Here is a 13,117-nt window from a genome sequence, read left to right on the forward strand (position 1 = left end):
CTGTGGTGCTTCCGCTGCCAGCCAGCCGGCAGCTGAGTCTCGGCCGTTTGTTTACATATAAACCTGAACGCAAATAAATTTAAAAAAATTCGGTGGTGTTTCATGGATTAGCAATTAATTAATTGCATGGAGTTTTATTTACTTTCCGAAAATGACATCAATTGTGACTGAAGTTTTACTTAAGCTAAAAGCGGCTGGTAATCAATCTCTATTTCATTTCGATACTTCGTTCAGAATTAGTATAAGAAATTCGCTGCAACTTGTGTTTGTTGCTGTTATGCAACATTTAATTTGATTCCCTCTAAATTTTAAATTTTTTTTATGAACTGTTGACGCTAAGATACTTGTTTTCCTATTCAAACGTTTTAGAAACAGCATACATTTTTTTCAACCTCATTCAGATCAATTTTATGTGGTGTGAACAATAATTAGTACTTTAGATCAATGAATGCCCTTCAAATCTATCTTCTAAATGTAATCCAAATTTGAGTATGTAATTTTAAAAGTCAGCGTTTAAATTAAAGTCGTAACAAATTTTGAATAGAGTTAAAATTCTATAAAATCGCGGGAGTTTTCAATTTAGCTATATTTGAGATTCAGCGTAAAAGTTTCAGATCTATCATTTTGGAGGGAAAATCATCAGGATAGCGAAATTAATTAGCATTTTTACATATTTATTTTTTTTATGTGATTCAGGGTTGACATTAACACACAAAGTTTGCTAAGATTAGGAGAATCAATTTTTAAGTGTGGAAAAACTAAAATGTTCTGAAGTCCTTAGAATGAGCAATGTATCTTACATGTTTGAGAAAGTTTTGGAGGATTGAAGACTTGCTCAAATTATTACTAATTAGCCGGCGTGCTGCAAAATTCGGGGGGGGGGGGGGGGGGCACCAGATTTTTAATAACATATGCCTGGTCCTTTCCAGCATGCCAGAAAAATCGAAGTTAGGAGAAAAAATAAATCTACAAAAAATATATGTTCATCTTAAAAAATAATATAAGTTCTATACATATCTTATTAGTATTAAGTAAGTTTAATTTTGTAAAAGAGCAGTTCTCAAAAGGTGGGAGCAAACACAGACCTCGACTTTGAAGCTTCAACACCAAATAACTTTCATTTTAATAAACTTAAAATTTTTTGAGCTAAATTATAATACTGTATATATAGAAAAGAATTGACATGAATTATGGAAAAAATTCTCTTCAAACACCCTTAAAAAAATATTATCTTTGCTTAAAGGCACAATTTTGGACATACCAAAATGTTAACTGAGCAAATGTAGCATTAAAAAAAGTTTTTTTTAATTCTTTCCATATGTTCCAAAAAAAAAAAGGCATGAATCTCAAACTGAATATTTTTTTGACAATATTTTCCACAAATTAAACTAGTATGTTGTGGCCATCACGAAACTTTCTTCTATATTTTTCTTTTTTTTCTGATCCCTCCCCATGCTTGACGAGGAAGCAATATTCCCAACAAAAACAAAATTACACATGCAAAAACTTGACGACCATCCCAATGTCTGAATTATTGCAAAAGCAAAGCAAAGAGCGAAAATTGAAAGTTATTTTAAAAGCCTTGCTTGAATTAATTACAAATATTTTATTTGTTAACAAACATGAGATGGCAACAGTTAAAAATTTTAAATCATTGAGATAATATTTCCAATCATTTCCACACAATTGAAATGACAAGAAATACGCAGACGACAATCTATTACGATTTATCTTTCTTATTGTTGCATTAATAAAGCTATTTTTATTCTCAAAAAAAAAAAAAAAAACAACACCTTGGAGCGATTGGTGTCAAAATTGAACCAAAACTTGTTTACATATGGATTCACATATATTCTAAATTTCAACCAGAACGTAGTATTACTTCTTGAGATAGGGCACTCACAATGGAAAAAAAGAACGGGCGATTGCGCTACCCCCTTTTTAGCTATTGACACAAAAATAAAATCAGCTTTTATACCCACTAAGGGCTACTTGCCGATAAATTTTTCTATCATTCCGTTCATTATTTCTTGAGATACAGCAGTCACAATTGACGACAAAAAACGTTCTATGCTCAACCCCCGTTGAAATTATTGAGACCAAAATTGAATCAGCACCTGTTCCTGTTACTGGCAACATATGGACCAAATTTTGTTTGATTCTGCCATTTACTTCCCAAGGAATAGCAATCACGCGTAACTCAAAAAACGTCCCATTGCTCCACCCCCCTTGGGGGAATTCGCGCCAAAAACCAATGGGCACAAGTTCACATAGGAGCACATATGTGTACCTCATTTCGTTCGATTTCATGCGGTAGTTTTTGCTGTAGAGCGGCCACAAAGAACTGGTCACACACAGACGTGACACATACATACACACACACAGACAGACATTTTCCAAAAATAGTCGAAATGGACTCAGCACACTTAGAAGCTTGATGTATGTCCAAAAGTTAGGATCTTGACAATGGTATTATTTGGGAACCAAATATATCTTAATATATAAAAATCAATGACCTGAGATAACATATATATATATATATATATATATATATATATATATATATATATATATATATATATATATATATATATATATCAACGCACATCCGAAACCGCTGAAGCTTCAGACTTGAAATTTGGCAGGCATGTCCGCATGATTACAAAAGTAACCACTAAGAAAGGATTTTTCGAAATCTCAATTAGTTCGGGAGAAATTAATTAAAACCCCTTAATTTCTGCGAAATTAAAAACCTGTCATTGAAATTCAAATCCCTTATTTTCGAAGGCTTTCCTCCATTCAAATCATTATTCAGTACTTCATCTCAACTTTTGGTCGATAGCGAACTATAAATTTGATATCGTTTTTGTTTCTCACGTGATTCTTCGAGGCTTTTCTCAAGTCGAATCATAATGTTTCTGTCTTTTGCTTTCATTTTTTCAAAACTAGAAATGAAGTTTTTAAGAACATCATCATAGGCGGACTATCCTTTTGAATTTAGAAGAGTGCAGTTTCCTGTTAAAGTTTGCTTTGCAATAACCATTAATAAGTCACAAGGACAGACATTAAAAGTAGCAGGGGTTGATTTAAGAGAAGACTTTTTTTCACAGGACCAATGTTATGTAGCTTTCTCCAAAGCCTGTTCATCAAGCAGTTTAATAATTTTAGCACCAGAAAAAAAAAACTAAAAATGTTGTATACAAAGAAGTTCTAGCTGAAACATAGGTATAACAATAAAATATGGATGACCTGTGTTTGCAAAGATAATCAATACTTTAAAAGGATCGTTAATAACAGTTAAAGATCGGTTAAGGACAAGGGCATATATATATATATATATATATATATATATATATATATATATATATATATATATATATATATAAGGAGTCCAGTGTCCCCGGAATCCTCCCCAAATTAGAAAAAGTTATAGGTAATAAGTAATTATTATAGGGGATTTTCGAAGCTAGGTGCTCCAAGCACTGTTAACCCCTGCTAATTCCATTACCCGAGCAATGCCGGGTACGGGAATGCTAGTTATTTATATGTTTTAAAGGTATTTTTCGATCCTCAAAATCAATTGTTAGTTATTTTAAAGTATTTTCATATATTTTTATGCAGTATATTTCAGGGTTGGCCGGATTGGACCCAATTGGGTTGGACCCAATGGGTTTTTTTGAAAAAACCCATTTAAAAAAACCCATTATTTAGCCCACTTTTGGGTTTTTTAAAATTTTCTGAGAACTATTTTTTAAAAAATAATTAATTTAAATACTTTTACAATTTAAACTTCTTTTTTATTTCTTCTTCACAATAGGCAATGGACATAAAAAATGAATTTTGAACTTTAATAGTATTTCTTAACTCTTAAGGGCATTAAAAAATGCTTCAAACATTTTAAATAAATATATTTAACATTTTCCTTCAACTGGTCAATAAGGAACTCAAATTATCTTGACTAAGTCCTGTCACGTCAGATTTTTCTCAATATTTGCAGATTGTACAAAGGATACTACTTTAGCTAAAAAGCTCTCATGTGAATTATTTTCTGCAAACCAACACGTCACAAAACTCGAATAAACAAGGTATATTTTTTAGAAAATAACAGCTTTTACAAATGGTCGGACAGAAAACGAAATAGGATGTACAGTATTTTCATTATCTTACGAAAAAGTTTAATATTTCTTACTCTGTACACAGAAATAGAAAAACAGGCAACATAAAATTCAAAGAAATGTCTTGATTAAGCTGGAATTCAGTAAAAAGGGATTTAAACTACTTGAGATTCTACAGTAGTTTTGCATAACAAAATGAAATACAATAAAGTAAAATACAAAAAAAAAAATGTCGAAATTAAAAACGAACAAATAAACAATAGATTTTATCACTCAAGAAGTAACTTTGCCTTAACTGTTGGTAATCATGCAAACTAAAAAAATCTGAAACTTCACCATTCTTGAATTTTGTCGTCTTTTATACCTTTCTTCAGAAAACACTGAATTTTCCAGCTTTTTTTATCAAGACAATTTTTGTGCTTTGTCCATATACTTATGCTACAATATGCTATGAGTAACCCACCTTTCCCCTAAAAAAAGACAAAAAAACCCACATTTCTTTAAAAAAACCCAGCTTTAGTTGTTTTTTTTTGGGTTTTATTTAAAAAAACCCAAAAAACCCTGGGTCCATGGGCTTTTTTAAAAAAACCCGGGTTTTTGCCAACCCTGGTATATTTGAAGCAAAATCATTTTTCTTAAACATACATGTGCGATGTCCAAATTGCGTTACAATCTAGAAGCCGATAATTCTGTCCATTTATTCATTATTATAAATGATCTTCTGTCTTGTAACCTCAATAAAGAAATCTAATATAATGTCCTTCAATCTATTGACATTTTGCACAATTAATATGTTATGCATTGAACATTACATTAATAACAGTAGAAACACAAGTTATGATCGTAACGGAACACATTTAAGTAAACAAAACGGCAAAAAAATCGCCAAGCAAATTCCGATTAGCGACAACTTGCAGCGTATGATAAGCAAAGGGTTACCAGCGAGAATACCAGTTTTCGCCAGCAGCATCAGTTTTGCCGACTTCATCACCTGCGCTGGCAAAATGGTTAGGGGTTTCTTTTTCGGATTCTTCGAAACCACAACAAAATTTTATTATTTAAAGGCCGGTATTTAAAGTCATTCAAGTACTTCAAATCCTTTATTTTTCATTGCAGAATGTAAAAATAGATAAATTTTCATTGGAAAAGTTCAAAAACTGTGAAACTTACATTATGATGATGTGAAAAATCTGTTACTACCTCTACAACAATGTCCAAAATCTGTTACCTACAGACCGATCATTAAATTTGCTAATTATTAAATTTTATAAATACTTGCTGTCTGTTAATGTTTATATATGATGTTTTAGGTTACATACTATGCAATAAAAGCAAAATTGATGTCAAATTTCAAAATTTTAAGAATTGCTCAGAATTAACTTTTCGGTTCCCCCCTTTTGAGAACAGCCCAGAAATATTAATCCAGGAGGAAGTGCAGGGATCATTTTATGAAAAAACCAGCCATCAGTTCATTCTTCCCTAATCAATAGCTGAATTTAGTCCAACCATCTACCTTTTGGTAGCAATTTGAATTGATTTGGGGTATTTGTGCTCCACTAAAACACGTTTAATCAGTTACTGGGGTCATAAAATGACCCCGCGCATCCTGTCGTTTGTTTCACAGACCAACTATTTTGAATGGCTAATATAGTTATTTTTTTATATCCCTTCAATATTGAAGTTATTTCATGTAAATATTAATGCCAATACTATGCAAGAAAGAAATATGTCCTTTTTGAACACTTTGCTGATATTGAAGCAAAAAATTGTTTCATCAATGAAGAATATGGGATGGAGCTAAAGATTTTTTTTTAGAAGAGAAATTCTTAGATCATGAAAATTTCAGTGAATATGATACAGAGTTGAAAAGGATGGAAATATTTAAATAAAGTGAACAACTATGAATTTTAAGTGCAAAGTATGATGTAAAGTGAGATGAGATTGCCTTGAATGTAGTGACTTTTTCTTTTTTTTAGTTTTGATAAAAAAATGAAACATTTTTAGCATTAATTCTACAAGTTTCTGCATCAAAAATGCCAATAACAGCATTATAGTTATTATAAAGTTTGTAAAACTTACATAAAGCGTTATTATTCAGTGTCTGAACGTGATTTAAAGAACAAATGTGTAAATGCTTTCATTAGAAGTGCAATGTAAGGCTCATTTATAAATTGCACTTACGTTTCAATTTCAATGTCGAAAATTATAAGAAGTTATGGTTTTAACAGTAAGCAAGTCAAAAACTGATGTATTTATTAGCGTATGACTGGGTTTTGATCTGGGGTCATTCAATGACCCCCGCGAGTTCTAATGTTCGCCCACGAAGCGCACATTCTCCCGGGTTAACTAACAATGTTATTTGTTATTTTAACAAGAAAAATATTATTCAATAACAAAGAATTTTACAAAAATTAAATTAAAACTAAGCAAACATTTGAGCAGTAAGTTACCGCCCCTAAGCCAGTGGAATTTACCATAGCTATTCAATAAATAAAAATTAAACTTACCTCTCAAAAAGGAACCTAAAATTGTATTTAAAAAAAATTATGAACCAATTGCAGTAACAATTGCTTCTGATTTGATTACTCTTTTGGCATATAATATAATTAACTTCTTAATTACCTACCATAAATAACAAGCACTTACTATAGATAATACACAATTTTATCTTGCTAGTATATTTCCATTCTGGATTAAACAAAGAAATTTTTTAGACTGTAAAATATTCTTTCATTCGACTTATGTTTTGTTGCAAAATCAGAGGTCTGTCCAGGATATTTCACAAGGTCCGTTTTTTGTGAAAAAAAAAAATAATTTTGTAAAAAATGAATTAATTTTGTAAAAAATCAAATAATTTCACAAAAAAAAATGTTAAATCGAAATTTTAGAATTTAGAGCGAGCACAAACTGCATCATTTAAACTTAAAGTAGTGTTTTCCTCTTCTATGTTGAGAATATCATTCTGGGGTGTTTTTCCAGTATTTGGCGCAGGGGGGGGGCATCGCTCCCTCAAGTAGCAATATTTATCTACCATTCTACGTTGTTAAATTATACTAGAAATATTTCTGTACACAGCATTTAAAATAATTGTAACAAAAAAAAAGTAAGTAAAATTCAGACGAGGGTTTAACTTTTTGACCCAAGACACTCTTTAAAAGCACAGAATTTCGTTTAGAACTTATAAATTCCGTGATTTTAACAAAAACAGAAAGAGATTTTATTTGTTTACTTCTTAACAAAGCGTATTAAACATCAAAAATTCAAAAAATCGGATTCCCGTAGCGGATGCAAAGAGATCGCAATCCTCAAAGGGAAGGCATCAAAGGTATAAAAACGGCTTGTAAAAGAAATATTTTTGATAAAATTATTTTTAAATTGCATTTTATAGTCCAATGATAAACATATGATCAATATCTGTGGACACAATTGAAGCAAAAATAAAATTAATTCATCGATTCAGCATTTTAATTTTTGAGTTGGAATTTTGCTTTAAAAACTTGAAATGCGTATTCTAACAAAAATAGAGACTTCATTTATTTATGCATCCTAATAAAGCGAATTTGGCTTGAAAAAAGAACAAAATATGATTCTTATATCGGATGTTAAAAGATTGTATTTTTCAAAATGTATACATCTAAAGAAAAACGGCAAGTAAAAGAGTTTATTTAAAGTTAATCATCCTTGTTAGCATCAAAAAATCAAACCCATATAATTTTCTCCCAAAATAACAGTTAAACATCGCACAGCACAATAAAAACTCAAATATTGACAAGCTGGTAAAATGATGAGAATATTTTCTAATCAAATCATTATAAAGGTTTAACGCCAGACACTAAATGGTGATAATTTTGAAGTTGGTAACCCTATCTGAAGCGATCATATTTTTTTCCCACCCTTACTATCCCTTTGCAGTTCTAAGTTCATTTTGCTGATATATATTATTATTGTTTATTAAATCATCAGTGGGGAGAAAAGTGCTTACCAATGCCTTTTCGGAAAAGTTTGCAACAACACCACTGCTAATTAGCTGTGATGAAACAAACAAAATTATTTAAAACCAAACTTATTTTCAGCTGTTAATTTCTTTCCAAAAAACAAGCAGCAAGCATTATATTTATTTGGCAGTAGCAATTTATCGCTTGCAGGAGCATCACAAGAGTGCCAATTTTTTTTTCTTTGCAAAATTAGCAAGAAGATTTTGTATAGCTGATCCCTCTAATTTGACTTCAAAAAAGGTTTCAAAAATTATTGGTTTAATATGCGCTATTTCGCTTTCAGATTTGCTGTTTCAATAAACAATTTGTGAAAGATCCGCTCTTGTTTATCAGAATTTTGTGAAGGGGTTCGTTTTGGTGGATCGTTATTTTGTGAAGGGTCCGTTAATGGACTCAAATATCCTCTGGCCAGACCCCTGAAAATTAACTTTGAATTACCCGGTATGCTGGTCAACCTGGTTTTTTCTAACATGCCACCTAATTCCGGTAAGGATACATTGAATCAGGCTTGGATCTGTGCAAATGCAGAGGGGGAGGAGGGGGGTCCTTAAAGGGCTCAATGGCCCAGGTTGTATTAGATGGATGATTACCAGGCCCAAATCTATAAATTTTGGGCTCCTCTGAAAAAAAATCTGATCTGAAGTGAAAAAATCCCTCGCAGAGGCCAGCAGTGTATTTTTGGAATGTTAAAAGTCTAAGTGCTAGTTTTTTCAATTTCTTGGGCCGTTGAACCCCTTAAGGATGTGCCTCCCCCCCCCCCCGCTCCCCTCCCGCACTGCAGGTCTTGCGGTACGCAGATCTGGGCCTGATGTAGGTACTATTCAAAGAAAATATGTACTGCTTCTCTAGCCAATCGGGAAATAGAAATGACTAAAACAATTTTAATGCATCATTAATTAACAATTGAAGTCTTAAATTGAGCAGAAATAGAATTGAATCTCATAGTTGGGACATTAACAAAAAACAAACTAAAATTCAAACATTAATGAATAAAAATTGGCCAGTTCTCAATGCAGTGCAAAAATTATTCCAATATAATTTTTAAAAACTCTGTTTTTTCAGAACTTCTTACTTAATTTTTCTGCTGTAACAATTTTTTTTCAACTTTTGTGTGACTTCAAGTTGTGATAAATTTCATTGCACCTTATATTTGTTGATTTGATAACTACAATGAGTTCTACTCTAACTAGCTGAGCATAACACTAACTTCAGAATGGAAAGATGCGCTCACGAAAAAACATTATACCCCCCTTGAAACAATTTTTACAGTTGCTGCCACCTATGATTTTTTATCACTTTTTATTTCATAGTGTGTGTTTTTATTTCATTTATCTTTTTCTTAAAATAGTGTATCATTCACTGTCTCAATTCATAAAGTTGCTCTTATCTAAAATATGGGACTGTAGTCATCCCTTATCGAAGTTTCCAGAGATGCGGGACAGTTTCTCAAAACTGCTTAAAATTCCGGGATGTTTGACCAGCCTGGGAGAAACAGAATTGTGTGCCATTTCTCATGTTTGGTCGAAATATTTTGTATTGAGTTGTACTTTGCAATGTTTTATATTGTTATTATTTTATAGGAAAGTCTACTAGAGAAAGTATTGATCTCAAAATTCAAGATCTGAAGCGAAGACTAGACTTTATTCAAGTAGAAGTTCAAGGGCAGTTGAAAAATTGTTATGTAGATTTTCTTCCTCAGTATATCAGAATTGAAAATATCATCGACAGATTTGAAGGAATTAATGCTGAATATGAAGCTCTGCATCAAAAAATTGAAAAAGAAGTAATATATTTTATGTTTTAAAATTGACAGTTTATGCATCGTTACTAGGCTGTTACAACTGTATTCAATGCCCAAAAAATAGCTGGGTTGAAGTTTAATTTCTGGCATTAAAAAAAATTGATATTTTCTAATTCTTTCAAATTTTTTAATGCTTTGTATTGATAAATTTTCACGTAGACATCATAAGTAGCTCTTTACAATATCAAGATTACTTAGGGAGCTTATATAATATTGACTGTATTCTACAAACACTGCATGCAAATGGCATAACATGTTTCCAAAGATCTAGATTTGATATCCTTAAAACTAAAAAGCTTAAAATACTAATATGTATGAGAGTAATCTGAAAGGTTAAAAGAAAAAAAAAAGGACTAAAGATTTGGTATAATGTTCTAGTAATTAAGATAGAATCTCCCCCTTCATTTTACATAACTTAATTACAGTAGGCGCCTCTTAATGCGATCACGGTTAATGTTATCATTCGCTTAATGTTATCAGAATCACAAAGTCCTGGAACACTTCTACGTTAACACACGTTAAAAAAGTCGGATATTGTAATCAGCGTCTTCTTTTATTGTTATAACTTTTTCATAAACTTTCAATTTTTTCCCCGTTGTTGTTCCTCAATTAACAGAAATACATAGGCAAACCCTGACGAGACTAACGTTCTGTGTAGCATTTTGTGGTTTTCAATAGCAGTTCAAAATTTTTCTAGGAATGAAGCTACAGAAAGTTCGCCCCCAGTGACCACACACTCCCCCTGAGAAAACTTTCTTTTGCACTTAAAAAATTTCAGTCGCTGGACATGACATGGATGTAGGGCCTCCATTGTTGCCATTGCTTTGTAAACTATTAAAGAATTGTGTCGAGATTGAAAACAAAGGGAAGTTAAATTAAAATTTAAACAACAAGCAAAACCATGCTGGAAAAGATAGAAAAGCTGAATGTGCTTTGAAACTGGTTTACGAATATCAGAGAAAACGGTCATATTTTACTTCACCTATTACTATGTGCTTAAAAATTGCATAACTTAGCTTTAACTTTTTATAATTCAGATATTTCCATTCTGTTAATTTAATAATTTATAATTTGAAAGTGCGTTCAGTTGAATCACTGTGATTTTAAGTTGAGGTTGCCAAAATAAATGCACCTTAATTGGAAAAAAAATCATCATTTTGTGTCTCCTGGATTCTTTTCGGTTATTGTTATCGGTCGGTTATTGTTATCAAATTGTATTTGTCCCAAAGTGATCACATTAAGCGGCGCCTACTGTACTTAAGTTAAAAATTCTAAGAAAATGATATTACAGTATAATCTCGATTTAACAATTGTTAAAGGACCGGAAGAAGTTATCGTTAAATCGAGGAGTAATAGGCATTTAATGCAGTTAAATCCGGACTGGAAGTTATACTGGATTAATAATAGGACTAATTGTATTTTACTAATAAAAATAATGAGAAGCAAGAAATTATGAGTATTGAAAAAACTTAAGAACTCGCCACATACTAAAAAAATGGAAATCCAAAAACTAGGATGGAGCATCCAGTGTGAACCACAACTTAAAGAGGCCTTTATTTGCTTTGAAAAAGTTAAGGGTCCTTAAAAAATCCTTTCTGAAAAGCTATTAAAAATAATTAGAAGACCTAATTTTTACTCAATGCCTTACTTCTTTTGGTCATTTAGTTTTGTGCTTTCGGTAACATTTCAATCAACCTGAACTGTGATGTTAAATTCATTTATTGTCAGGAGGTGTGAAAGTGGCTCCAAATCCTTGCTTTGGGAAAGCAGTAGAGTTTGCCTCTTATGTTTTTTAATAATTGAATTGATTTTCAACCAAAGACTACTGTAGCATCTTTAAAGGGCATACTTCTGTCTGTTTTATTCTAAAGAAGAAGTAAATATACCCCTTTTATTTTCAACATTATGTTAGAAGTGGTTGAATGTTTGTTATGCAGTTACAGGGTTGCTATTTTGTCCACTTTTTTGTAAAAAGTCCGGGACGCTGGAAGAAATTAGACAAAATGGACAAAATGAAAAATCAACTCATTATCCATACATAAATTTATTGTTATGGTGTAATAAAATTATGTAATTATAATACAGTATCCATCATGAATTAATAATTTAACAAATCCAAAAAAAAAAAAAAAAAAAAAAAAATTACACATTGGTGCAATAATCTTAGGTCATAATTTACTTAAGAGTAATAAATTTAACAATGAATAAGCTATTGGGCATGATTACACTATTATATATATATTACAGTAGTAGAAATTAAACTCAATGGAAAAGCCAAATGAAATGCTTGGAGACATACATACAAAACAAAGATTAATAGACTAAAAACATTTTACTGTTTCATTTTCCGAGTTTTTTTTTTGATGTCAACCCATAATAAAATATTTATGTACTCTGCATGTTTTTATGAATATGTTAGTGCCATACAAATTAAGACAAATTATTACTTTAGTAGGGTTGTGGGTACTCAGAACAGTGTGCGGGAAGAGGCTATAATGAGAAAAAGGGGTAGTTAGCTTTAAAAGGGCCATTTATCTTCATTGGGGACTAATAAATTGACTAGAAACATCCTAGCTGGGTTCAGAGCCTGTTGCTGATCATTACATTTGTATTACAAGAAGCGATTTCACTTCATGTCAACATTTCCTTTATTAATATCAAGTATTTTTTTTTTTTTTTTTGTTTTAATATGATTTCTAATGTTTTGAGACTCTAACCTTCAAAAACTTTTTATTTTTACTTTTTAATTTTATAAATGCATTTATTATGTGCAAAAAACCTCCATATCACAGATAAACATCTTAACATTTACACTTATTAACAATCATTTGATTTGTATATACACACTTACATAAACTTCAACTGATCTTATTTTTTTCAGGGTTGCCCACGTAGGGGCAATGTTTATTGCATCAGTATCATGGCGCAGACTGTGATATTGAAATTTTTAGGGGGGGGGGGGGTTGAGGGGTATTTTTCTCATTTTAAGGGGGGCTCTTGTTTTAGGGAGATCTTTGCAATATTGAGGAGGGCACCCTTGCTTTTTTAATTTTCACTTTAAAATATTTTACAATCAATTGTTTGTATACATATTTATGTATGCTATTTTCATATTAAAATATTACTTGGATATGAAGAATCTGTATAGTTATTTATTATTTTCAAACTTCAAATTTAAAAGTAAAAACCTTCAGTTTGCTGAAAAA

The 13,117-nt window shown here is 31.2% G+C and overlaps 1 protein-coding gene across 1 annotated transcript in view; it reads left to right on the top strand.

Annotated features, from left to right (window-relative positions):
- The first annotated feature begins 65 nt into the window (after positions 1–65).
- LOC129219998 (centromere/kinetochore protein zw10 homolog) overlaps positions 66–13,117 on the top strand; it is a 38,887-nt gene continuing 25,835 nt past the window's right edge. Inside the window, exons 1-2 of the mRNA XM_054854324.1 lie at positions 66–197; positions 9,691–9,893. Of these exons, the coding sequence (XP_054710299.1) occupies positions 152–197; positions 9,691–9,893 (249 nt within the window). The 5' untranslated portion in view covers positions 66–151. The remainder of the gene's footprint in view (positions 198–9,690; positions 9,894–13,117) is intronic.

This window comes from Uloborus diversus, chromosome 4 (genome assembly GCF_026930045.1).
Source record: "Uloborus diversus isolate 005 chromosome 4, Udiv.v.3.1, whole genome shotgun sequence".
Taxonomy (NCBI): Eukaryota; Metazoa; Arthropoda; class Arachnida; order Araneae; family Uloboridae; genus Uloborus; species Uloborus diversus.